General features: G+C 34.7%; 2 protein-coding genes across 2 annotated transcripts; one reads left to right on the top strand and one right to left on the bottom strand.

Moving 5' to 3' along the window:
- Positions 1-1,309: 1,309 nt before the first annotated feature.
- On the bottom strand, positions 1,310-4,528 carry LOC110898245 (plant cysteine oxidase 2). The gene is made up of 5 exons (XM_022145004.2): positions 4,160-4,528; positions 3,977-4,080; positions 3,384-3,540; positions 3,089-3,292; positions 1,310-1,583 (listed from the first exon to the last, which is right to left on the bottom strand). Exons 1-5 carry the CDS (start codon positions 4,425-4,427, stop codon positions 1,450-1,452), a joined length of 867 nt encoding a protein of 288 aa, XP_022000696.1. The 5' UTR covers positions 4,428-4,528; the 3' UTR covers positions 1,310-1,449.
- A 10,079-nt stretch (positions 4,529-14,607) lies between these two features.
- On the top strand, positions 14,608-24,616 carry LOC110898246 (endoribonuclease Dicer homolog 3a). Its single transcript, XM_022145005.2, has 15 exons — positions 14,608-14,876; positions 15,031-15,199; positions 16,433-16,570; positions 16,655-16,789; positions 16,890-16,959; positions 17,657-17,721; positions 17,800-18,097; positions 18,593-18,867; positions 19,458-19,989; positions 20,072-20,310; positions 21,028-21,720; positions 22,582-23,181; positions 23,280-23,433; positions 24,045-24,156; positions 24,244-24,616. Exons 1-15 carry the CDS (start codon positions 14,740-14,742, stop codon positions 24,443-24,445), a joined length of 3,819 nt encoding a protein of 1,272 aa, XP_022000697.1. The 5' UTR covers positions 14,608-14,739; the 3' UTR covers positions 24,446-24,616.

Below are 24,616 nucleotides of genomic sequence, written 5' to 3'. Positions count from 1 at the left end.
CGAAGTTGCCGGGCTTGGGGCGGCGACGGGCATGGGGGTGGGGAGTTTGGGGCGGCGGCGGACCTCCATACCCTCTAGTCTTAGAAGGAATGTGCTTGGTATTGTGCACTTTGATTTGGTAGATTAACCCTTTACATGTGTACACTTAAATATGAAATATCTATTCGATTTTATATATTTTACACTTAGTGAGCTTGAATTCTATGGTGTAGAATAACTCACATTAATGTGAACTAGATTAGGAATTAAGTGTTAGTTTTACAATAGTGACAGAATTAAGTGTTAGTTTTACAATAGTGACATTTACAATTATGCACAAATTTAATTATAATCTTATATTGTATTGGATTATTGAGTTCAATTACATTTAAATATATTATATGTGGTCTACTTTACAGTTGCAATACTATCATTACCAACCTAAGTATACTATGGCCCACCATAGCTTAACATTACCTTGAATTTAGAATTTTGTGTCTTGTGAGTTATGACCAAACTATATGTACAAAATATTACATAACCATGTGCTGTTGAATGAGTACATGACTATGTACAAAAGTGTACATAACCATGTGCTCCAAGGTTTATTTTTAAATCGTTCTTTAAAGTGGAGTTTTGTATCCAAGAATAAAACATTATGTAGTCATTTAGCACTATTAATAATGTATGCATGTGCATGTGATATATTTTCATATAGAACCCCCCAAACACACAAAAAAAAAAAAAAAAATCGAACATGATCCTTAATTTGGATGAATCATATTAGATGCTGGTTAGGTCACCCGTAGTGGGGCATTTTTTTTTTAAATTGAAAAAAAACGTCTAAAAACGCCCCTCTGCCCATTACATGGGGCGTTTTTTTTTTAAATTCAAAAATTGGTTTCCGGCGTTTTATTTATAACGCTATATACATATTTGCTTAACCAATCAATGTTGAGCATGGTCTGACAACTTCCACTTTTTCATGTGTCCAAGTTTGACCAGTCAATTACCATTTTTTTTTGTTTAATGATTGGAAGGGGCATTATTAGGTATTATTTCCACTACACCACTTTCGCAATAACGCTCTATACTGACTGAGATGACACGTGTCGAATAATGCCCCATGATGGGAGCATTATTTTTCTCTACCACTACGCATGGTCTTATGGTCACAACTTGCACATCACTTTTGATTTGCAAATAATAATATTAATTAATTAATAATACCAACTCCAGATTTGATTTTTTAGGACTTATGAAAGTCTCCTCTATACCTTGTATTTTGGAAAATCAAATTAGACCCTATTGGTGAATTGTTGAAATAAAATATGAGTGGAAAACAAAATACGCACATTACTACATTAGAAACATTTAGTCATGTACAACAAACCAACGATAAACCTAAAACACAAACATTACGAAGAGAACAGCATACATGTGTTATTGATCTTCCATGGTACACCATACTTATTGACTAACCTCAATGATCTCAGGACCAAGATACTCCATTCGATCCATTTTCAGCGACTCTAGCGGAATTTCAATCTCCTCTAACCATCGATAACCCTTTCCTTCCTCTTCTTTCTTCAACATATTTTCATCTGGCAAACAGTTAAAAGTAAACGTTCAATGAAAACCCTCTTAGAGTTGGATAGTAATTTATCGTTTTAAATTCAACTATTCGTCTTTTCAACGATCCCATCTCAAACACATGCTAGGGATTCTAGAGGTTGAAATGTAACATGTCGATAATAATCGTGCTTTTATGACTAGCTTTATAACATGTTTGACTCATGCGACTCGTTATTATATTTTTTTATTCTAAATTTTAATGTTGACCCGTTAAAGATTAAACATAACCCAATGATATCCATTCATAATCACAAGTAAATAACTTACATAACATTCTAAAATATGGACTACAACCTACATGCATTAGCATTACAAATGACAGCTCATAATTGATGATTACTTACTTGGTGAAATCATCAACGATGAGCATCTTAATGTTGCATGGTAATTTATTTCTTTTTAAATAGTACTTTTCAATGATCATACATCAAACACATCTTACAGGTTTGTAGGAGGTTTAAACGTATCATGTCGATAATCTTGGTTTCAAAAAGCATGTGACGATCCAATGCGTATTGATCCAGAAAGCCGAAGCGTGATGGGCAATGCACGAAGCGCGTGCATCACATAAGCAAGGTGTGAATTACTAAAAGATGTTAAATAATATTTTTAACTCATTAACTTTTAACCACTAAAATATAAGATGTTCTCATCATCTCTAGTAAGATTTGTTAGATCGATGGTCTAATATGCTCAAATACCCGAACCGTTGCTTAATCATTGGTTAGATTTGTTCCATCATAATTGAAAAAGTTAGACCCATTGCAATCAAGGTCCAATTTGTTCAAATACTGGTCAACTGCAAAAGTCGTATCAAACCATTTCATGTGATATCATAAAATCGCATCGCATGATGCAATTTTGATCACCACATCACATGTGTTGCATGTATCATGTGCTCATTTTAAAACCAAGCCGATAATAATCGTTCTTTTATGACTTGCAACATCTTCAACCGTTCAACTAGTTTCTATTAGTCTAGTACGTTTTTTCTTAATTCTAAATTTATTTTTGACCCGTTAAAGATTAAACATTACCCCGAAGATGTTCATGCAAAATCACAAGTAAATGACTTGCATGTATAAGAGCGGAAGGAGTGGTTTCGGCAAAACCAATTCGGTGCCAATTGCATGTACTAGGTGGTATGTTTTCATTGGGTTGAACGGGTTGAAGAGGCGTTTTGTTGGCTTTTGAATTGACAAGGAGGGTTAAGATCTTAAACCTCCGTGCCGCAAATTACAAAGAAAGTCTCACCTTCACATGCCGACTGACTGAAATCGGCAAGTGCATGCGGCAAAACCCATACCGCCCCATTGGTGTCAAGACTAACAACTCAAAGTTGATGATCACTTACTTGGTGAAATGGCCACTTACCGGAACCGGAACCGGAACCACTCCTTTGGTCCCAACATTCTAAAACATGGACTGCATGCATGCATCTACAAATAACAACTCAAAGTTCATGATCACTTACTTGGTGGAATGGCATGTGAAACATCTCTGTAGTAGGTACAATCTCGACCATCTTCTTTAGAAAAAGGGGGTCCAACCACATCAAGAATTGCACATGGTGTTATAGCCGTGAATGCATGTATATTTCCTCCTGATGTTGGATACAGTACAGAAGTCTTGCATGGGGCTGTGAAGATACCATCCTCTTTCAAACATGCCAATTTCACTACACAAAATGCATGCATATATATATATATTCGTGTTAAATCAAAGGACTTTCATCGACAACACAGATTGTGTAAAGATTAAGGACTTACATTGAGATGAGGGTGGAGGGTTATCAATGACATCAGGATTAACCAAATCATATGATTTTATGTGCACTTTTCCAACCAAAAGTTTGCTGAAAACAGTCATTTCTGGATGGTCATGGAGAGGTATGACTGCATTTTCCGGTAAAAGGAGAGCATACAACTGCGACAAAAAGAACCAATGTTTAGAACTGCAAGAACCGTATAAACATTTAAAAAGCGACTCATCGGTTTAATAAGTGTTATAAGTAAGCACTCTAAAGAAGTGATCATCATCATACTCAGTAAATCCCATCAATAGGTCTGAGGAGGGTAAGAGGTAGACAGCCTTTACCCGTAGGAATAGAGAGGCTGCTTCCAGTGAGACTCCCGGCTCGATATTAGTTTTGCATCGAACCTTGGACACAAGGCACATAACACTCAACAATCGAGACAAAGGCCGATTAGTGAATGTGCCCTAAAGTCTAAAGTCTAAATGACATCTAAATCTATTTTGCTGGCTGCATGTCCATTTTTACTCATAGTTAATAACACTCTTTAAATTATGATCAAAACTACGATAAATAAAGATAAAGAGTGAAGATTTTCATGGACATTACCAAAAAGTTTTCGCACTGACATATCATGGTGTAAAATACGGTATTATCATGATCAAGGAATCGCAGATTCCTCGATAGTCCGATATCCTCCGGCATCAGACCATCTGCAACAAGCCTTGTTAAATAAGAATATGATAGAGATCCAGGATGCATGCAAGTAAGATGCATATTGAATTCACTTACCAAGAATACCGCGGAGCATCAGGTCACCAGCAGGTGAAGGAACAGTGCCAACGCCTTTAAACACCTCTAAACACGATAGATACAACCTCTGCAACGGAAACATGACTGGAGGAGATCGTACCAAGGTCGGAAACATGACTGGAGGAGATCGTACCATGGTCATGTTGGTTTCGCGGCAACGTCTTTTCCTCTTTGTTCTCCTACTAACACCGTCAACTTTAGCATTAACCCTCGGGTTTTGATCTGACGGCTTCGTCTCAGTCGTCATGATCGAGATAAAACTCGATTTTGAATCGAACCTTGTTAGATTCAATCAAGAACTTATATAGGAGATGGAAATAAGTGTATAGAACACAGATGTTGATCTATGATCAATACGTGGAATTTAAAGTACGAAAAACATGATCAGTGGAAAAACTGGGAGGGAAAACCAGGGGCGGCCATTGACGTTTTGTGTTGTTTTTAGTGACAGAAGGCTTCATAAATCAATCCATTAACCGTCCACCGTTTATCATGCTCAAGTCGATGCTAAGATTACTGTTATGCCACTAGCTATTTTACTATATTAGTTAATAAATTGCATTAAAACCCTTCTAGTTTAAAAGAAAAAGAAATAATACATGTGACGTATTAAATGCGAAATTAGTTTATGATAAGAACCATCTACTTTTTCTTATCCTGAAAACCAGAAGTTAGTTAAACAAAAATTATAATCGTAATCTTTTAGAGTTTTTCACTCCAATCAATTAATTAATTAATTATTATTCTCTCATTTAATTTGGCAAGATTTAGACGACATATTTCTTTTCCCATAGCCTATATTATTCATTTTTCAGTGACGTTCGTATATGTAGATCACTGTTTCATAAAGGCTTTTTAGAGTATGAAGAAACCTATACATATAGTGAAAGTGTAAAATACAATATTGCTTAACGTATGAGTGTACGTTGTTAAATTACGTACGTTGTAAAATGCAAAACCCTAATCACGCATGTTGAAAAAACATAATCACGCATATTATACTTGTGTAATGAAACATGTTATGGTTTTCAAAATGCATGAGTATGTTTTTTCAACATGCGTGATTATGGTTTTTCAACATGCGTGATTAGGGTTTTGAGTTTTATAATGTGCGTAATTTCACAGCATACGCTAGTACGTTAAGGAATATTGTACGTTAACCGGCCTCTATACATATATATGTGGATATGTAGGCATACATGTATTTTGTACACGTATGTACGTGTTGGTTGTCTTAAATCCTAATTACCCTGAGATTTATGGACGTAGTTTTTAAAAGACTTAGATTTGCTATTTAAAAAGTGGTAGTGACGCAACTTGTTGCGCGTTTACTTTCTAATCTCGATGTAAATTCATAAATTAATTAGTTTAAATAAACAAGCACAAAATTATGTAAGAAAATGTGTTAATGTGCTTTTGCTCGCATCATAACTAATTCCAAGCAATATAAGTATTATTTTTTTTGCATCATTAATTAATTGGTTATATATAACTTGTAAAGTTTCCTCACTTTCTTCCTAAAGGAAACGTTTGATGTTGTACATGCAAAAACCAGTGGCGGATTTAATAATTTTTTTCACCGGGTTCCTTTTGGTTAATTCTCACTATTTTTTCCAAATCATATTAGGTTTTCACTATTTTTTTTTTTCATTTCTTCCAAACCGAGGGAGTTCCTAGAAACCCCTAAAACACCCCTGGATCCGCCCCTGGCAAAAACTATCGATGTATTTTTTTTTTTCTCAAAAGAGTCAAAATGCCACCCAAACATGTCATAATCTCAACTCAAATAATCAACCTTTATGTGACAACACCCTTAATCTTGGGGGCCGTCTAATATAGTTAATAAACAAAGAAATAAATTAATATAATTAATAATAAACATGGATAGATAGATAGATAGATAATACAGATTACATCATATTTATTATTTATATTATTATATATTTGTTTCTCATAATTTGGTTTATCTGATTCAAATTCCATCTTTCAAATTTGATTTGAAGAAGCCGATACACAAACAAATTTGACATATATCTAATTGTGGCTATGGTCTCTAGAGAAAGAAAATAGAATATTGAAATAAATTAGACCACAAGGGCTATTCCAGCTTGTTAGCTTGTTGATCAGTTGTTTATTTAATTAGTTAGTTAGTAGCCGTTGATTTGTACAAATTGCTCTTAACTTAAAGCATCAGAACATGTGTAGTGGAAGGGGAATATAATGCCCCCACCCTAGGGCATTTTACGTCATGTGGCGGTACAGTCAGCAAAGGGGCATTATTGGGCGTTTTCTAAAATGGGGTGTAATGGGGATGGGGCATTATTGGGCATTATTGGGGCATTAAATAAAATAAAGAAAAAACCCCTAAAAAATCTCATTGGTCAGTCAACCCTCCCACAATCCTCTTTAGGCGTTTTATATATCACGCCAAAGCAATTTTTTTTGAGCATAATGCCCCATAATGCCCTATGTAATGGGAGTGGGGGGCGTTTTTTTTGAGCATAATGCCCACATAATACCCCACTACGGGTGGTCTCAAAGCTGTGTTATTCACTTATTCCAACCCATTCACTTTTCAATAAATATCATAATCACTTTTATTAAAATTATTGAATGGATATCATTAATCATTATAGAGTTCTTGTTATGGCTTCTAGTCAATATTGTGAACTTTTTGACCAACAAAATACGCGTGGATAGCTTTTCAAAAATAAAACTAATCTCAACAAAACTAAGTTAGAGTCTGAGAAGGATAGATGTAGACAGTTTTACATTTACTCCATAGGAGTAGGAATAGAGAGGCTACTTTCAATGAGGCATAGAGTAGATTAGGAATAATTTTCATTCGAGCTTTGGTTTGGCCTCTAAACTTTTAGGGAGAAAACGAGCGTTCAAATCCCGACATAGAGTAGATTAGGAATAAATGTGTAATTTAGAAGTATGGTTATTAGGCCATAGAGTGTAGTTTAATATTTGTGGTGTAAATGGTGACATGACATGTTAATTGGCATTGTAAAGCACTTCCTACTTATGTTAAGGTACGTTAAAGGAATCGTATGTTAACATGTTAATGGATGTTAAGAGATTGAATTAATTATTCTTTGTTTTTTAATAAAAAAAACTACTAATAATGGTTAGATGAAGTTAACGAGATTAAACCATTACCTTAGAGTAAGAAAAAAAAAATAAAAAAAAATATGTGATGTACATTTAATTGGAGTTAAAGATAATTAAAATATACCTCACGACCTTATAACATTCGTCATGAAAAAAAAAAAAGAAATATTTGTAAAACATGAAAGGATATATGATTTACTATTTTAGATTTGTTAGAATTCCTTTTTTAAGGCCAAATCCAATTCACTTTGTACATTAAAACCACATAGTTATTTTAAAAACTCATGTTTACTGTCAAAAGAAAACAAATACAATTGAAAAATATAGGGTGTGGAGTGGTTTGAGTTAGGGGTATTGGTTCATACGTGATGAGGGTGTGATACACAAGCTAATACTCAAAAAATAGGGGTGTGGTGGGGCGTCTCTTAGTTGGGCGTGACCAGCCATGTGAATTTTTTTTTTTTTAAACTATTTAAAATTTCGTTCATTAAAAATAACACACTAATTAAATTAAAAGATTACATAGAATATTTTAAATAATACACAAAAAAATAAAAAAAAAACTACAAAAAATAAAAAAAACATAAAATTAAAAACTAAATAAAAGTTATTCCAAGTTTGTGTGTACACGGTTTCCTATATACGATGTGATTCTAGCTAGATCAGGACACGGTGAGTATACTAAACCGTGTGACGGTTGTTGTCGATGGTTGTGTGTAATGGGTATTTGTTGATAAGGCGGTGGACGGTTTGGTGGCGGGCTAGAGTTTGAGTTTTCTTGGAATCCAAAGGGGTTGTTTGGGTTGTAGCAATGTTTATAAGGATGCATTGTAGGATGTTGTGGGGTGATTTTATAAAAAATAAATAGATATGGTAGAAGAAGTAAAGAAATGGTAAGTACAGGATATATATATTGGTTTAATAGGTAAATAATTTTTTTTCAAACTAGCCATACAAGCCTACTTTCAACCAGCCATGTCACCCTCCCCACCCCCGCCAGGCACAATCTCCACGCCAAGCGGGCAAAACTGAACCGATTTTTCCCCCTTAAACAAACTTGTTCGGTTAAAAACCGGACTGCTTTTAAAAAAAACAATTTGTACATCTCTACTAGAGGGTTGGGTTCAGTTCACAAAGTCTTTAAAGTTAAAATAAAGCTCTCTTTAAAAATGAAGAGTTTAAATATTATAAGTAACAAACTGGTAATGAAGTTGCTTTAAAGTAAAAGAGTTGCAAACCCATCATTTCCATAACTAATAAGAGTTTATGTTGTAAAAAAAGGCCCCAAAGGTTGTTCCTCCAAAAAAGGAGACCAGAAATAAATTAGAAATTAAAAAATACAAGGGTAATAGTGTAACTTTCCACATTAGAGGTTTAACATGACGAGAGTCCCTATGTGGGGTCCAAAAGAGCTCCTTTTAGGGGAAACTGGTAAGTGAAACCAGTGTGCTATCTTTTGTTCCCTTGTTGACAATATCAAACATCCTCTTAGTCTCTTAGACTCAATAATAAAGATGTAATTAATATTGAATTTCTAATTATTTAAATGCATTTAAGATAGATTAAGATTATAAAATAGTTATCATACAACAAAAGTCACCTCCTACAGTAATGTGAAACTGATGTGTCATTATACCTTGTTCACTTGTTCAGAAATTGGTTGAAAAGACACCAACTTATCTTAAAAGAGTATAAATCTTTAGTGAAGGTGACTATTTTCATTTTTTTCCACTATGTTCTTTTATTTTGGACTATCTTAAAAGAGTATAAATCTTTAGTGAAGTAACTATTTTCATTTTTTCCACTATGTTCTTTTTATTTTGGACAAAGTCTAGTGTTGGAAAAATATTGGTCAAAATGATTTTTGATGTAAATGATTGTATTTATTGATGAGTTATATAAATAATTATTTATGGGTTTGTCTTCTAGCATATGAAAGTTTCACAAAAAATCAATTATGTTCAAATCGAAGCTAAGATGAATTAGATATTAATGCCCGAAATTAAGTACTTGAAGAAAATATCTCTAAACTTTGGTGACTCTAAAATGTTATTTGTTTTGACTCTTAATTTTCTTTTCAAATATCATGAAGGTTTTGATTATGTCTCATAATTTTATTTAATTTGACATTAAGATGTCATGAATCAAATAAAGGTTATATATGATTTACAATGTTATTATAATTGTCTTTAAATAAAATAAATTAAATATGGAATTTTGGTTTTGATTATAAAATGAAACTTGGGATCCGTTGAGAAAAGAATGAAGAAAAAAATGAAGACAGTATGAGAGAAATTTTTTGCCAAAGTTCTATAGAATTTACAAATAAGCATTTTTATAATTATTTTTCTTCCACCATCATCAACTTCATTTTTTTTTCACATAAGTCAAAAACACCTTAACTCGGTGTAATCTCGGGTGAGTGAGCCATCTCCGGCATTACACACTACTTCAATTGTTGTATCCTGGGAGACATACTTTAAGGGACCCGTGTTAAACTCGAATACTTAGCCACAGCCGTCAACACAATTTGTTCACTCTTGTGGTGAAGGATCATACAAAAAGTCACGGTTCAAGTTCTTGTCGAAGACAACGGTTTGAATCACTTTATTCAAATAAAATTGTATTTTACATTTATTTTCCATTCGGATTTGTATCCGATATGGTATTACTTATTTCCTACATGAATAACAAAAGTATCATTATTATTTTTTATTAAATTTTAACCTATATTCTACACGAATAACGAGAGTATCATTCTTATTCTTTTATTAATTTTATTATTAATATTTAACCAATTTCCTACATCTAGAAAGAATGACTATTGGATTGGAGGCATATAAGCATTGCCTTTTGTTAAGTTGAGCAAGTAAAGACAAAGTCCAGTTTAAGACCGAGCATAACGCCACAAACATCATGCAATTGGTAATAGTAAGTCTCTTGCGAGATTCGGGTAAATACGACTCTCTTAACAAGACTACGATAGCATGAAATTGTAAACTACCATTGTTTCGTGAAATAAGGAATGTGTGACACATAGTATCCATATTCAACTAGTCTACTATAGTAGATTATAGCCTTTGAAATGTATGAAGTATGAACATCTCAAAAATATAGTGCGGCGTAGAGAATAATCAAATTTAACCAATCCTACATCAACAACTAAATGTTAACCATAAACAAGTGTCATCCATCTTTCAACAAAAAGAAAGTAGTTCTCATATGTTATTCACTCGCATGAGTAGTTGATTAAAACATTACGAACCAGCTATAAACAACGATTGTTCTTACGATCATTAACGCCTCCAAATTTACTTTAGTGGCTTCTATGTGCAATATTGGTTAAATGGTCAACTATATTCTCTCTATACATGTTCTTTACACTTTTATGAGTTTAAATGACTTTTTGTCTATGTGATCCATGTCTTTATATATAATATGAAGGTTTTTGTTATACACTACTTATGGTTGAGCATCACATATACATGCTTGATATCTTGAAGCACCAGATTATCATTACTATTAAACGTACTTGAAACTGTATTTTTATAAACTTTCTGTATTTACATGTATTTTTCCTAATCTTTATGTATGTATGTACAAAATGCTTAATCTATTTAAAGAAGGCTATCCCTAACAAGGAATCATGCGATTTAATTCATATTCTTATATGATATTATAGAGACCTTCTGATCCCCTCTCCTTCCTCTGCGTTCCTATTTGATCTTCTTTCTTCCCCTCTCACCTATTGCCCATCTCTCTCTTTTTTCTTACACAATGGCCAGATCTTCCAGTGCTAAACACCCTTTAATCTCGGTGTTGTTGCCCACGTGATCACCATTCACCAGCAAATTAAATGCATCCAATCACTTGACGTGGCGAAGCCAAATGCTTCCCATATTTCCCTCCACAATCTGCTCCCTCACATCAATGGTTCCTCCACACCCCCTGCTGCTGAAACTTTAAGGGATGACTTTCACACCCAAACCGATGGCGGAAACATCGGAGTGATACGAAAACAAGATTGCTCGAGACTTCATAACGGCTAATTGTGACAAGTATTTAAAGTAACGATTCTTCATTTCATGTTAAAGGGAAGTACATTGTTTCAAAGGAACACACAACATTTAAAATATAACAAATTGAACAACAAAACATAAATTTAAAGTAAGTGCATTTCTAGTCCTTCATACTAGATTTCTTTTCAACACCTCAACATCAAGCTCCTGCAATATATATTAAAGTAACATGTTAACACAAAAGCATCGGTGAGCATACAAGTTTAGTGTACTAACATATGTATAAAAGATTTCAAAGAGATCCACATGGCAAAAACGTATACTAAGGCATAACATATCATGAACTAGCATGCATCACATACGTGTCAACCCAAAGATTCCACTAGTGTAATATTGTCGTGCAACGACAAGACTGTTTGTATGTTTGGATTACTTAACATAGACCTATAATCGGCGGTGTGCTACTCCTACAGCGCTATACATGTTAAGGAAGACTTGTACGAAGTTAATGACAAAGTATAATGCAAGAATGGCTTCTAGCATGCATGTATTCCTAAAGTATAAACGTATAAAGCATGTATATCGGATTCGTTTGTATGAATAAAGTATTTGCACATGTGTGTCCGCGTGAGTTTTGATATGGTAATATATATTGCACCCAGAAGTGTGAAAACGAAAAGAGGGTCATGTATACTCACAATTTGCGAAGTAATTCCACTTAGTGAGTTTGACGAGTCTTGAGTTTTTGGAACACCGAAGTTACCCTAAAATGGAAACAAAAGTGTGTGAGTTGCGGTTTTATTTAACAGATTGAATTCGGAATTTAAGAGTTAACGTATATAAATGTAAAGTAACGTACCATGAGAGTGGTCATGCAAGGAGGTAGGATGAATTTCATCCATTTAACCTCATTATATGATTCACCAAAGCACAAAATCATCAACTTGGTGATGATTTCGGTTGGTCATGAATATGAAAATAAGAACTCAAACCTACTAAATCTAAAAACAACAAAGTGAGCTACCTAGATTCGTGCATCCCAAACATGGAGAGTGTTTGGGGACGTGATGTAACCTTGCCCTTTGTTGGAAATTGTTTGAGATTTTGTGGTATAAATATCATAAATCAACAAGTGAGGTAGTGGAACAAAGTTAGAGCCAAAGCTTCCATGGTTCACACATTCACCAAAACAAAGTCTTTCAAAGCTTGGATAGTTTCAACACTTTGTAGGTCACTTGGGACCTTTAAGGCAGAATTTTATTGAGGTTTTTTAGCCTAATTTCTTGTGGAAATCACCCAAACACAAACCCATAACTATTAGCTTAGTTGGGAGCAAGGTGGGTATAAGATTCTACCGAGTTTAAAGCAATATATACAATAAATAAAAAGATGATTCAAAACAAAATTTTGATATGCTACTTTGAAGAAGAAAGGTGAAGAAAAGTGAGTAAACACTCACTTAGAACACTTGAAAGTATTATGCCTTGCTTGGGATTTTTGAGAGAGTTTGAAGGTAGATTAAGTGTGTGGAAAGTGTTTAGGAGTGTATAGAGGCTCCTATTTATAATGGGGTTAATTAGGGTTAGTATTATACGAGTTAGGAGGTGATTCGAGGATAAAAGAGGTGAAAATTTGGACCAACCCGTAGGCTGGAAACACTCAACTCCGGATCGAGCACCGTTGCGTTGCGCCACGTGACGGGTGCCAGGGTATCTGGCGCATGGCGCGGGGGAAAGGTTTTCAAAAATTGTTTATTCTGTTCACTTTTGGCTCCCGCACTTGGTTGTTAGGTTATTTTAAGCCATAAGCTTGTATTTAAACTTGTTTTTAGGTATGGGAAGTGTACGTAAGTATGTGATGAGTATCGTGTACGTAACATTGGTATTTCACGCGTATAAAAGTCTTAGTTTGCACACAAATGTGTATCCAAAGATGGATTGTGTATAAGTACAAATATAACAAGTGTAAGTATAAAAGTGAATTTCCATCATGATCGAAGTCTCGGATTATACGTTTGGAAGTGAAGTACAAATACAACACGATTACAAGTTTCTAAAAATGGAAATGAGAATACAACTTTCTAAATAAGGAAAGTACAAAAATACGAAGCGTTACAATTACAATACTCCTTTCAATTGCCCTATAATTTTTTTTTGTTTTTTTAAATAAAGAACAAATTCTCAATAAAAATAACTAAACTAGACTTTCATTTAAATTTAAAATATTACATATTTCAAACCAAATAAACAAAATACGAAAAATTAGTAAAAAAAGCATCATTCGTCTAGGTGATCCGTCGGCTAACCATATGTTTTCATCGTTTCATGTTTGACTTTTAAACGAAAACTGAATACGCAATCATGCTTAATTTTTGTCATTAACTTATTTTTAAAGAAACCAAATACACAACTGTCTAATTCTTTTTCCTCGACATTTGAATATAACCTTTGTTGATATAACAAAAACTATATGAGTGCTAGTACCGTGACGAACATACCTGATTTCAACCGAACACCATCCGTACCGTTATATATATTACCAGAACCAATACCCTTATTTGTTTTATGAGTTTCGATTGATGTAAAACATATATCAACATCCTTTTAGTCATGTCAAAACTTTATGTTTTTTCGGTTGTCTTTTTCAATAGCTTTTAGTCTTGTCACGACTTTATGTTTTGAGTTGTCTCTTTCAATAGCTATACCGAATGCCCGTACCATAATGGATCCTAGTTATTATTGTTATTATTATTATTATTATTATTAGAGTGAATTTCAAAGATTGTCCTTTATCTTTATACTCATTTTCAGACGCTGTCCTTTATGTTCAAAATCGACGAGTTTTGTCCTTTATGTTTTAATATCATACACGTTTTGTCCTTTAGGCCTAACCCAGTTAGTTTTTTCAGTTAAATTTGGTCATGTGCTTTGCACATGAGAACATTTTTGTTAATTCAAAGGTAAATTCAACGGCATATTTACAGCTCAAAGCTTTTGAAACCTTTGAATTGACAAAAATGCTCTCATGTACAAAGCATATGACCAAATTTAACTGAAAAAACTAACTGGGTTAGGCCTAAAGGACAAAACGTGTATGATATGAAAACATAAAAGATAAAACTCGTCAATTTTGAACATAAAGGACAATACCTGACAATAGGTATAAAGATAAAGTACAATCTTTGAAATTCATTATTATTATTGTTATTATTATTATTATTATTATTATTATTATTATTAATATATTTATATTTTTAATGGGTTTCAAGAAAACCCCCAATGTTATTGTTACAAACGAAAAACCCTGCATCAAAAACACAAACTGTGTGTTCAATGATCGTACGGTGATTTCCAACCACTTTCTGAAAATATTCTCACGCTATTCGTTTCGTTCAAAAGTTAAACAGTATTCTCCACACTCATAATGCACACAAACAGTTCGTCTTCTCCCCTACAAAATCCTCCCAATTTGATCGGAAACATGCAGTCATCGGAAACCCCAACAAACCCTTTGAAGAGAAACTTTCAAACCATGATAAATAACCCCCAACAATCCACACAGTAAGTGTTTCAACTTTCTTGAATTTATAAACAAAAATGTGGGTCATTTTTTTGATATTATTGTGTGTTTAAATAAATTTAATTATGTTTTTGGTTGATTAAATGTTATTATAAATTAATTAATATCCTTTTTTGTTATTTTTGTTGAAATTAGGTATGATTTGGATGTGTTTAAGGTGGCTATGGGGCAGAATACTATAGCACATATTGACACTGGTGGTGGGATGATTGCTGTTATGATTATTAAAGAATTTGCAAAAGAACAATTATCTCAGAAGAAATTGATCATCTTTTTAGCCCCAACTCGGAAGCTTGTTGAACAGGTGTACTTTGATTATGTTATTATTCAGTAGTTGATTCATGATTGGTGTTTATAATTTATATATGTTTAACGTGACATACATGCTAAAAGTCAGCTACGCTGAGTGAGTTCACGTTTTGGTAAACAGTTAAAAATATCATAAAGTAGTTCATAAAGATATATAGAACATTTAATATGAAATTATCGATATATGCTAAAAGTCAGCTACGCTGAGTGAGTTCAGAGTTTGGTAAACAGTTAAAAACATCGTAAAGTAGTTCATAAAGATATACAACGTTTGATATGGAATTATCGATTTATATCAAGTATTTGTTTAACTTGGCATACATCCTAAAAGTCAGCTCCCGACTAGTCTCCGATTAGTCGCCGATTAATCACTAACTGGTGGTTCACCGATTAATAGCTAGGCGGCCAATGGCGGTCCTATTATGGCCAAATTTTGGCCAGATTCCAACCAAACCTTATAAATTCCCGCCAATTACTTAAGAAAATGGGTCAATGAGGGGTTAAAATATGTTTACTTTAATAAACTACATATAAAAAGGGGTAAATTACTTTTTGAGTCCCTGTGTTTTAGTGGTTTTAACTAGTTGAGTCCAAAAGCAAAAAGTTTAACGACCTGAGTCCCTATAAGCATTTTCATTAACCACTTGAGTCCTTTTGAGTCCAAATTTTAACCTTTTGAGTCCAATTTTTTGGACTCAAATCGTTATAAAATGAACAAAATTGGACTCAAAACGTTATAAAATAAATGGCTAGGGACTCAGGGCGTTAAACTTTTTGATTTTGGACTCAACACACGGACTCAAAAAGTAATTTACTCTATAAAAAGTATGTGTATATATATAACTAAAAGTTATATATAAAAATCCCAATCCGATTAATCCCTATTAGTCGCTAGTCGGTACCCACCGACCGACTAGCGCCTAACGATTCCTACAACACTGAGCTACGCTGAGTGAGTTCACGTTTTGGTAAACAGTTAAAAACATCGTAAAACAGTTCATAAAGATATAGAACATTTGATATGACATTATCGATTTATATCAAGTATCTGTTTAACCTGACATACATGCTAAAAGTCAGCTACGCTGTGTGAGTTCCCGTTTTGGTAAACGGTTAAATACATTGTGAAGCAGTTCATAAAGATATACGACATTTGATATGAAATAATATTTATATGTGACTCTTAGGTTTGACTCCAAAGTCAACTTTTTTTTTTTGTGTGTTGCAGCAATGCAATGTTGTTAGGGAAAACACAGACCTCCGGGTTGACTTTTACCATGGGAGTAAAGTGTCAACGGTTGACGACGGAAAGAAGGTTGATGATTGGGATGCTCCGGTTTGGGAACACGAAACCGACAAAAATGACGTGAGTTTTTTTTTTTTTTTTTTTTGTCTGTCAAAGCGGTTTCGATGAAATTTATCTGAGTCATATGTGCAAATTGTTTTACAGATAATGGTTATGACACCTACGATTTTGTTGAATGCGTTGAGGAATGGGTTTATAAAGTTTGAAATGATATGTTTATTGATTATTGACGAGTGTCATCATGCTAGCGGTAATCATCCTTACGCAAGCATAATGAAGGTAGTTATTAATCATCCGGTTCTAACAACATGTTGGGTATATGTGATTGTGACTGTGAACATGTTGAGAAATTTTTTTTTTTATTTTTTTTTTTGTGAAGGAATTTTATCTCAAATCTGTTAACAAGCCAAAGGTTTTCGGCATGACTGCATTCCTGGTGAATAAAAAAGGTCAGGGTTTTAGTTTGTTTAAGAGTAAACTTCTGTTTTGCTCCCTGTGGTTTGGTCACTTTAACGGTTTTGCCCCAAACCTTTCAAAATAGCCATTTTACTCCCTGATCTATGAAGGCCTTCATGATTTTGCTCCCCGCCCCTAAACGTCATCCACTTTAACAGTTAAAGTCTATCACGTGCAAAACACCTGAGGGGCAATTATGTCTTTTCCCAACCCTCCCTTCACAATTCCAGCTTAAAACCCTAACTGTTAAAATGGATGACGTTTAGGGGCGGGGAGCAAAATCATGAAGGCCTTCATAGATCAGGGAGTAAAATGGCTATTTTGAAAGGTTTGGGGCAAAACCGTTAAAGTGACCAAACCACATGGAGCAAAACAGAAGTTTACTCTTTGTTTAATTTCTTCGCACTAAAAGACTTTTAAAATTGATTATAACAATGCCACGTTATGATCCGTGTTGGCTCAACGCTTGCGTCTCACTATGCGTCATTCAATATGGTTACAATATGTGGATCATATTTAGTGATGCAATTTGAGAATATAACAGGGCACACATGGATTATAGACGTTTCAAATCTGTTAATAAAACTTGTATTTTAATCTAAATAAATCTTTAGCACACATTTTCAAATGTTTATGCTAAATTGGTAATTAACGTGTTATATGCGTCTTTGTAATATGATTCTGCATTAGGTACCTCTTCGCCTGGAAATTGTGAAGCACGTATAACCATGCTTGAAAATATTTTGGATTCTCGGGTATTTTACAAATTTGACTCTTTAATCCAAAGTTAATTTGGAATACGAAATTCGATGACAAGAATGATGAATATGCAGGTTTACACAATACAAAACCGGACCGATCTACAGGACGTCACGCCAACTGCTTCAGCGAACAAATCTTTGAAAATTACCGAAAAATCACCTTCCAGTGCTGATGTCACACCAACTGCTTCAGCAAACAAATCTTTGAAAATTACCGAAAAATCACCTTCCGGTGCTGATGTCACACCGACTGCTTCAGCGAACGAATCTTTGAAAATTAGCGAAAAATCACCTTCCGGTGCTGATGTCACACCGACTGTTTCGGGGAACAAATCTTTGAAAGTTACCAAAGAATCACCTTCTGGTGCAGGTAGGATGCACTAACTAAAATATAAGAGTTAACTGCCGTTTACATCCCTGTGTTTTATCCACTTATGCCATTTCAGGCCAAATTTCAAAATTGTACCATTTTCCTCCTTGACATTCTCGAAACGTGTCATATCAGTCCAAAAAAACTCACCTCAGTTAAAAAGTTCAGTTAGTTCAGGGGTAAAATTGTCATTTTACATAAGTGGACTGAGTTTTTACCCTTGAGATTTCACACAAATGGTCATTTTACAGAAGTTTAAAAAGAAAAAGAAAAATAATCTATGTAAAATGACCATTTTACCCCTGAGTTAACTGAGTTTTTTAACTGGGGTTAGTTTTTTGGACTAAAATGGCACGTTTTGAGAATGTTAGAGAGAAAAATGGTACAATTTTGAAATGGCATAAGTGGACAAACCACAGGGACGAAAATGGTAGTTAACTCAAAATACGACGTTTTCCATGAAATTCTATATTTTATGTTGTTTTATTTTTATAGGAACTACAAAGAGGAAAGAGTTACATGGGACGATGCCGATTCGAGCCGTATCCGGAACTTGGGGCGATAACCATGATGATGGTGTGGACTTTTATGCTTACGGAATCAGTTTCGTTTGTAGCGTTAAAGATGTTAAATATTCAAGTTTCGTTCTTTTGCTTGAGTCAAAGCTTGACGATGACGTGGCAAATCTTGAAATGAGGTTATACCTGGTGTCAAAGTTTGTAAATTGCAAAGTCTCTTCATGTGCGAAATTGCATCTCGATGCACGACAGGTTTGACCACAACTTTGTGAATTATCTTGTGTTTTATATTCGGTTAACTCAAAATAGAGTTAACTGCCATTTCCGTCCCCGTGGTTTGTTTAGTTATGCCAGTCTAGGCCAAAATTTTAAATTTATACCATTTTCGTCGTTGTGGTTTGTTCACTTATGCCAGTCCAGGCCAAATTTTAAATTTATACCATTTCCATCCCTGACATTCTTGAAACATGCCATTTTAATCAAAAAAGTTAATGGTCGTTAACTTTGACTGTGTTTGTATATATATTTATACCTATATATAATATGTGTGTGTGCGCGTATGTATATATGTGATATGTGTGTATGCGTTAAACAAGTATAAAAAATTGAAAAAGAAAATAAAAACGGAAGATTACCTTTTTACCCCTCATTTTACAGTCAAAAGTTAACAACCGTTAACTTTTTGGATTAAACTGGCATGTTTCAAGAATGTCAGGGACGGTACAAATTTGAAATTTGGCCCGGGCTGGCATAACTGGACAAACCACAGGGACGAAAATGGCAGTTAACTCTTTAAAATTTTTCTACATTCAATTACTTTTTGTTGTTGTTGCTTATGCTAGGTAGCAAATGGCAAGTGCTTTCAAGAGCTGTTCTTCAACGGAATATACGCGAAGTTTTTTCCAGAAACCGACCCAAAACTGTGGACCCCGTCATACATGTACTTACTTTTGCCACTAGAGTCGCTTGATCCATTCGAGATCAATTGGAAAATGATCGACTCATGCGTATCCGCAATCGAATTCGTCAAGAAATCGTCTGTTTCAAGTGCCGAGAAACAGAATGTCGATTCAATCATGACATATTCCGAAAACACAAGCATGATACATTTTGCCAACAAGTGTGTTCACAAAGATGACATCACAAATATGGTCGTTTTCGCAATTCATACCGGAAAACTGTACTCTGTTATTGACATTCTGCAAGATCAAACCGCTTGTAGTCCTTTTGACGGAGATATTAAAAAATATTTATCGTTTGAAGATTATTTTAAAAAGAAGTACAAAATTGATCTAGTGTACCCGGAGCAGAACATGTTGCTGCTAAAGCAAAGTCATCGAGCGCATAACCTTCTTGTGGACTTCAACGGCGAAGGTCTGTTGATTATCGAACATTATGCGGTTTATTACCGATAATCGTCAAATCGTTTTGATTGATGATTTATTTCTTTTTTAAGGTATTTTGCACGGAAAAAAGATAAAGGCTGAAAGTTGTAAGGTGAATACGGACAGACAGAGATATAACGCTCGTTTACCGCCTGAACTTTTGGTTACTATCGATGCAAGACTTGACGTTGTGAAATCGTTGTATTTGCTGCCATCGTTAATGCACCGGCTCGAGGCGTTAATGTTGGCTAGCCAGCTTCGTGAAGAGATCACTGGCCACATGACCAACATACACGTTTCAAGCTCACTGGTTAGTTATTATTCATGTTCTTTAGACATCAACAGTCCTGTAAATGAACCGAACGAACACAAACAAAGGCATGTTCGTGTTTGCTTGTTTAACTTTAACCGAACACGAACACGAACATATTCGAACACATTTTTTTTGTTCATGTTCGTGTTCGTTTAAAACCTAAAGAACAGTTCACGAACGTAAACGAACATAAACAAATAAACTTAAATGAACATAATTTTACAAACAATAACCGACACAATTGAACATAAATCAACAAACATAAATGAAAACAAGTAAACATAATTAACTAAACATAAAGTAATTTTTTTTATATAAATTAGTCATTAATTATGATAAATTCCATTGGAAAACCCATTTTTATTACTAGAAAGCCAATTACTAATTAGTTATATTTATGTAAGTAGTTAGAAAGTTCCTTTTATATTTAATATTTATATAAATATAACTACTAATAATGTATTTAAAATGGAAGAACAAACACAGACGAACGAACATAAACAAATGTTAATAAACAAACATAAACGGACGTTCACGAACATAAATGAATGAACAAAATGTGCGTTCATGTTCGTTCGTTTATTAAATAAACGAACATAAATGAACTTCCCGCTGAACAAGTTCACGAACAGTTCATGAACATTCAGTTCGTTTACAGGCCTATTGGAAAGTGCTTGTTTTCTTTTTAATATTGTGATTTCTTATTTCGTTTAGATTTTGGAGGCAATCACAACTCTTCGATGCAACGAAAGCTTTTCAATGGAGCGATTGGAGTTGCTTGGTGATTCGGTGCTCAAGTATACAGTGAGCTGCGATCTCTATCTTCGATATCCGAATAAACACGAAGGACAACTATCTTCTGCGCGATCATCGCAAGTTAGCAATTCCGCCTTGTATAACTTGGGAATCGTCTGTCGGTTACAAAATTACATAAGAGATGTTGCATTCGATCCTACCCGTTGGACGGCGCCAGGTCAGCTTCCATCACGACCCTGCGCGTGTGATCATGGTGTCGAGACCATAGAGGTGCCGATTGATACCAAATACCATACCGAAGATCCGAAAATTTTGACTGGGAAGTGCTGCGATATGGGCCACCGATGGTTAGGTTCCAAGACCGTATCGGACTGTGTCGAGGCCCTTGTTGGAGCTTACTTTGTGGACGGTGGTTTGACCGGTGCTCTGCACTGTATGAAATGGCTCGGTATAAGTTGCGAGCTTGACTCATCACGTGTCGATGAAGCTATTAAAATTGCATCGCTTCATGTGTACACCCCAAAACTTGACGTGCTTCAAGGTTTGGAGTCAAAGCTCGGTTATGAGTTTGTGGTCAAAGGTTTGTTATTGGAAGCTATAACACACGCAACGGATCAAAATCCCGATCAACGAGTTGGATACTGTTACCAGGTGAATGGTTTTAGCAATTATAAATATAACAATTATAAAACAAAAGTTACTCTAGTTACATCACTTTTTTTTCTTATTAAGACCCTTTTTTTTGTTTTTTATACCCCAACCCCTCAACTTTTAGAATTGTCATTTATACTTCCTCAGTTTTCTAAAACTTGTAAAATGTCATTTTGACCCCCTCGAGTTTTCCAAGCTTATTTTTATGTACGTGAGTTGAATATAATATATTTTGTGCTTATTTTCATGTGCATTTTTGGTTCTACGTTTTGACATAATTTTTTTTAAATTTAAAATTTCTTTTTGTTTTTTTATACCTCAGCCCTGCCCTCAACTTTTAGCATTGTCATCTATACTCCCTCAGTTTTCTAAAAACTTTGTAAAATGTCATTTTGACTCCCTCGAGTTTTCCGAGCTTATATTTATGTACGTGAGTCGAATATAATAAATTGCATGCTTGTTTTTATGTGCATTTTTGGTTGTTCTACGTTTTCACATAAATTTTGTTCGGTAAAATATAATATGTTTTCACCGAGTGTTATATATCGACGCCGCTGCAACGCGCGGTACCATTCTTTAAGTAAGTTTCGGTATAAATCCAACTTGGTTTACGTGTTGACATAATTTTTTCTCGGTAATGAGTCAGGTTAAATAGTACGTTTTCGTGCTTATTTTTATGTGCGTTTTCAGTTGGTCTACGCTTTGACTTAAATTTTGTCCGTAAACGAGTCGGGTCAACTATTTGACAGTATAAATTTGAGTTACTTCAAGTTTCGACGCTGCCGCAACGCGCGGTGGGTCAAAATACGAGTTAGTTCTTAATTATAAAATTTGGAACTTTTGTATGTATTTTTCTTGCAGAGGTTAGAGTTTCTTGGTGACTCGGTATTGGACTTGCTCATTACGTGGTACCTTTTCAACAAGCACAAGGACATTGACCCCGGAGAACTAACCGACTTACGTTCAGCGTCTGTTAATAATGAAAATTTTGCATACGCTGCCGTAAGAAGAAATCTTCACGGGTACCTCCAATGCCGTTCCGTCACGCTCCAAACACAAATTTCGGATTATGTAAAGTTTGTCGCCACCTCATCAACCGATACAAACTCACTCCAGACCAACAAAAGCCCAAAGGCACTTGGTGACCTCGTGGAGAGTATCGCGGGGGCCGTATTACTTGATACGAAACTTAATCTTGATGAAGTTTGGAGAATATTCGAGCTGTTGTTAACTCCGATTGTCACACCGGAAAAGCTTGAGCTTCCACCTTTACGGGAATTAATCGAATATTGCGACTCCAAGGGTTATTTTATTAAAGACAAGTGTCGAAGATTGGGTGATGGTGTAACAGCGGAATTAAGTTTGCAGCTTGAAGATGATTTGTTGATTGCAGAGGCTACGAGTCCCACCCGAAAAGTCGCAAGAGGCCAAGCCGCTCTTAAATTGTTGAGTCAGCTTGAGGTTTGTACCGAAATGCCGTTTTATCTGATTGTAATCGGAACACTCTAATTAGACGATTAAGCTCGTCTTTGACATGTTTGTGTTGTTTTGTTCGACAGAAAAAAGGAATTTTAAGAAAGAATCAAGGTGAAGATAATAGAGATGGAGAAATCGGTAATAAAGACGTTAAAAAAAGCGACACATCTCGATCAAATACCTCCATTGCTGATTCGAAAATGGAGGAAGAATCAAATTCGGAAACTGAAATCCCTGGTAACTTTCTTGGATATTTGTTTATTTTTTCAGGGGGGGAATTGGCCTGTAATAATCTCACCTAGACCTTACTGGCCATTAATAATCCCACCTCAGAATATTCCCCCCACCAGTCCCACCTTTCACCTATTTTTCCTACAATGGTCCCCCGTTAAAAAAAACTTAACAGAGTTAAGCTTTTTTCGAAATTACAAACAGATTTTTTAGGGCTTTTGATTAGAACGACGATACGAGTCCTTTGATGTAAAACTTGCCTCGAAACGGTGCTCCAAACGATGAAAACGACGCTTCAATTCGGGTGTCTAAATTTCCAATTAACCAAAATCAAGTCACTTGGAGCACCATTACGAAGTAAGTTTTACATCAATGGACTCGTATCATCGTTTTGATCAAAAGCCCTTGTAATTTGGAAAAAAGCTTAACTCTGTTAAGTTTTTTTAACGGGGGACCATTGTAGGAAAAATAGGTGAAAGGTGGGACTGGTGGGGGGAATATTCTGAGGTGGGATTATTAATGGCCAATAAGGTCTAGGTGAGATTATTACACGCCAATTCCCCTTTTTCAGGCAACTTTTTCAATTTTTTTTTAACTGATGTTTATTTTAATCGCAGTGATAAAGTCGATTAACAAAAATAAGGGAGGACCAAGATCTACACTTTTTGAGTTATGCAGGAAAATGCAGTGGACAATGCCTACCTTTACTCACTCAGAAGAAAAATCAAGGTTAGTAAACGGTTAATTTAAATTAAATTTAGTAACCTCTTTTCTTATCGGAGCTGTAATATTCTAAATTGAATCATGATTTTGCAGAACTCTGATTGAAATTGGTGAAGGCGTCGATAAACGAACAGCATTTAATAAGTTCGAGTCTGAAATAAGTCTGAATATTCCTAATTACGGTATTATTAAACTCATGGGTGAGCCACGAGCAGATAAGAAGAGTTCATGCGACTCTGCTGCTCTACTCATGCTCTATCAGCTTCAGAGACAGAGAATGCTCAAAATTGGATAGAAAGTCTACATGTTATGTGGCTCAGTCAATGTAAAAATAAATTGGGGAATAAAAAATAATCTAGTTATTTTAAGTGGTCTTTTGTTTTTGTTCTGAAATTGTAAAAAGACTGCTATAAGACATGTTTTAATTGTGTCAAGGGATATAATAAACTACAATTAGTATGCAAAA

The sequence above is a fragment of the Helianthus annuus genome, chromosome 13, assembly GCF_002127325.2.
Source record: "Helianthus annuus cultivar XRQ/B chromosome 13, HanXRQr2.0-SUNRISE, whole genome shotgun sequence".
NCBI classification, from domain to species: domain Eukaryota; kingdom Viridiplantae; phylum Streptophyta; class Magnoliopsida; order Asterales; family Asteraceae; genus Helianthus; species Helianthus annuus.
Note: the sequence above shows the minus strand (reverse complement) of the source record. Positions and strands in the feature narration are given on the sequence as shown.

Coding starts and splice junctions, on each gene's coding strand:
- LOC110898245 (XM_022145004.2), bottom strand. CDS start 4,427: ATGACGACTGAGACGAAGCCGTCAGATCAAAACCCGAGGGTTAATGCT. Junction 3,293..3,383: donor CCCTCCACCCTCATCTCAAT/GTAAGTCCTTAA, acceptor CATTTTGTGTAG/TGAAATTGGCATGTTTGAAA. Junction 1,584..3,088: donor TTCACATGCCATTCCACCAA/GTAAGTGATCAT, acceptor ACTGTTTGCCAG/ATGAAAATATGTTGAAGAAA.
- LOC110898246 (XM_022145005.2), top strand. CDS start 14,740: ATGCACACAAACAGTTCGTCTTCTCCCCTACAAAATCCTCCCAATTTG. Junction 17,722..17,799: donor AAAATATTTTGGATTCTCGG/GTATTTTACAAA, acceptor ATGAATATGCAG/GTTTACACAATACAAAACCG. Junction 18,868..19,457: donor TGCATCTCGATGCACGACAG/GTTTGACCACAA, acceptor TGCTTATGCTAG/GTAGCAAATGGCAAGTGCTT.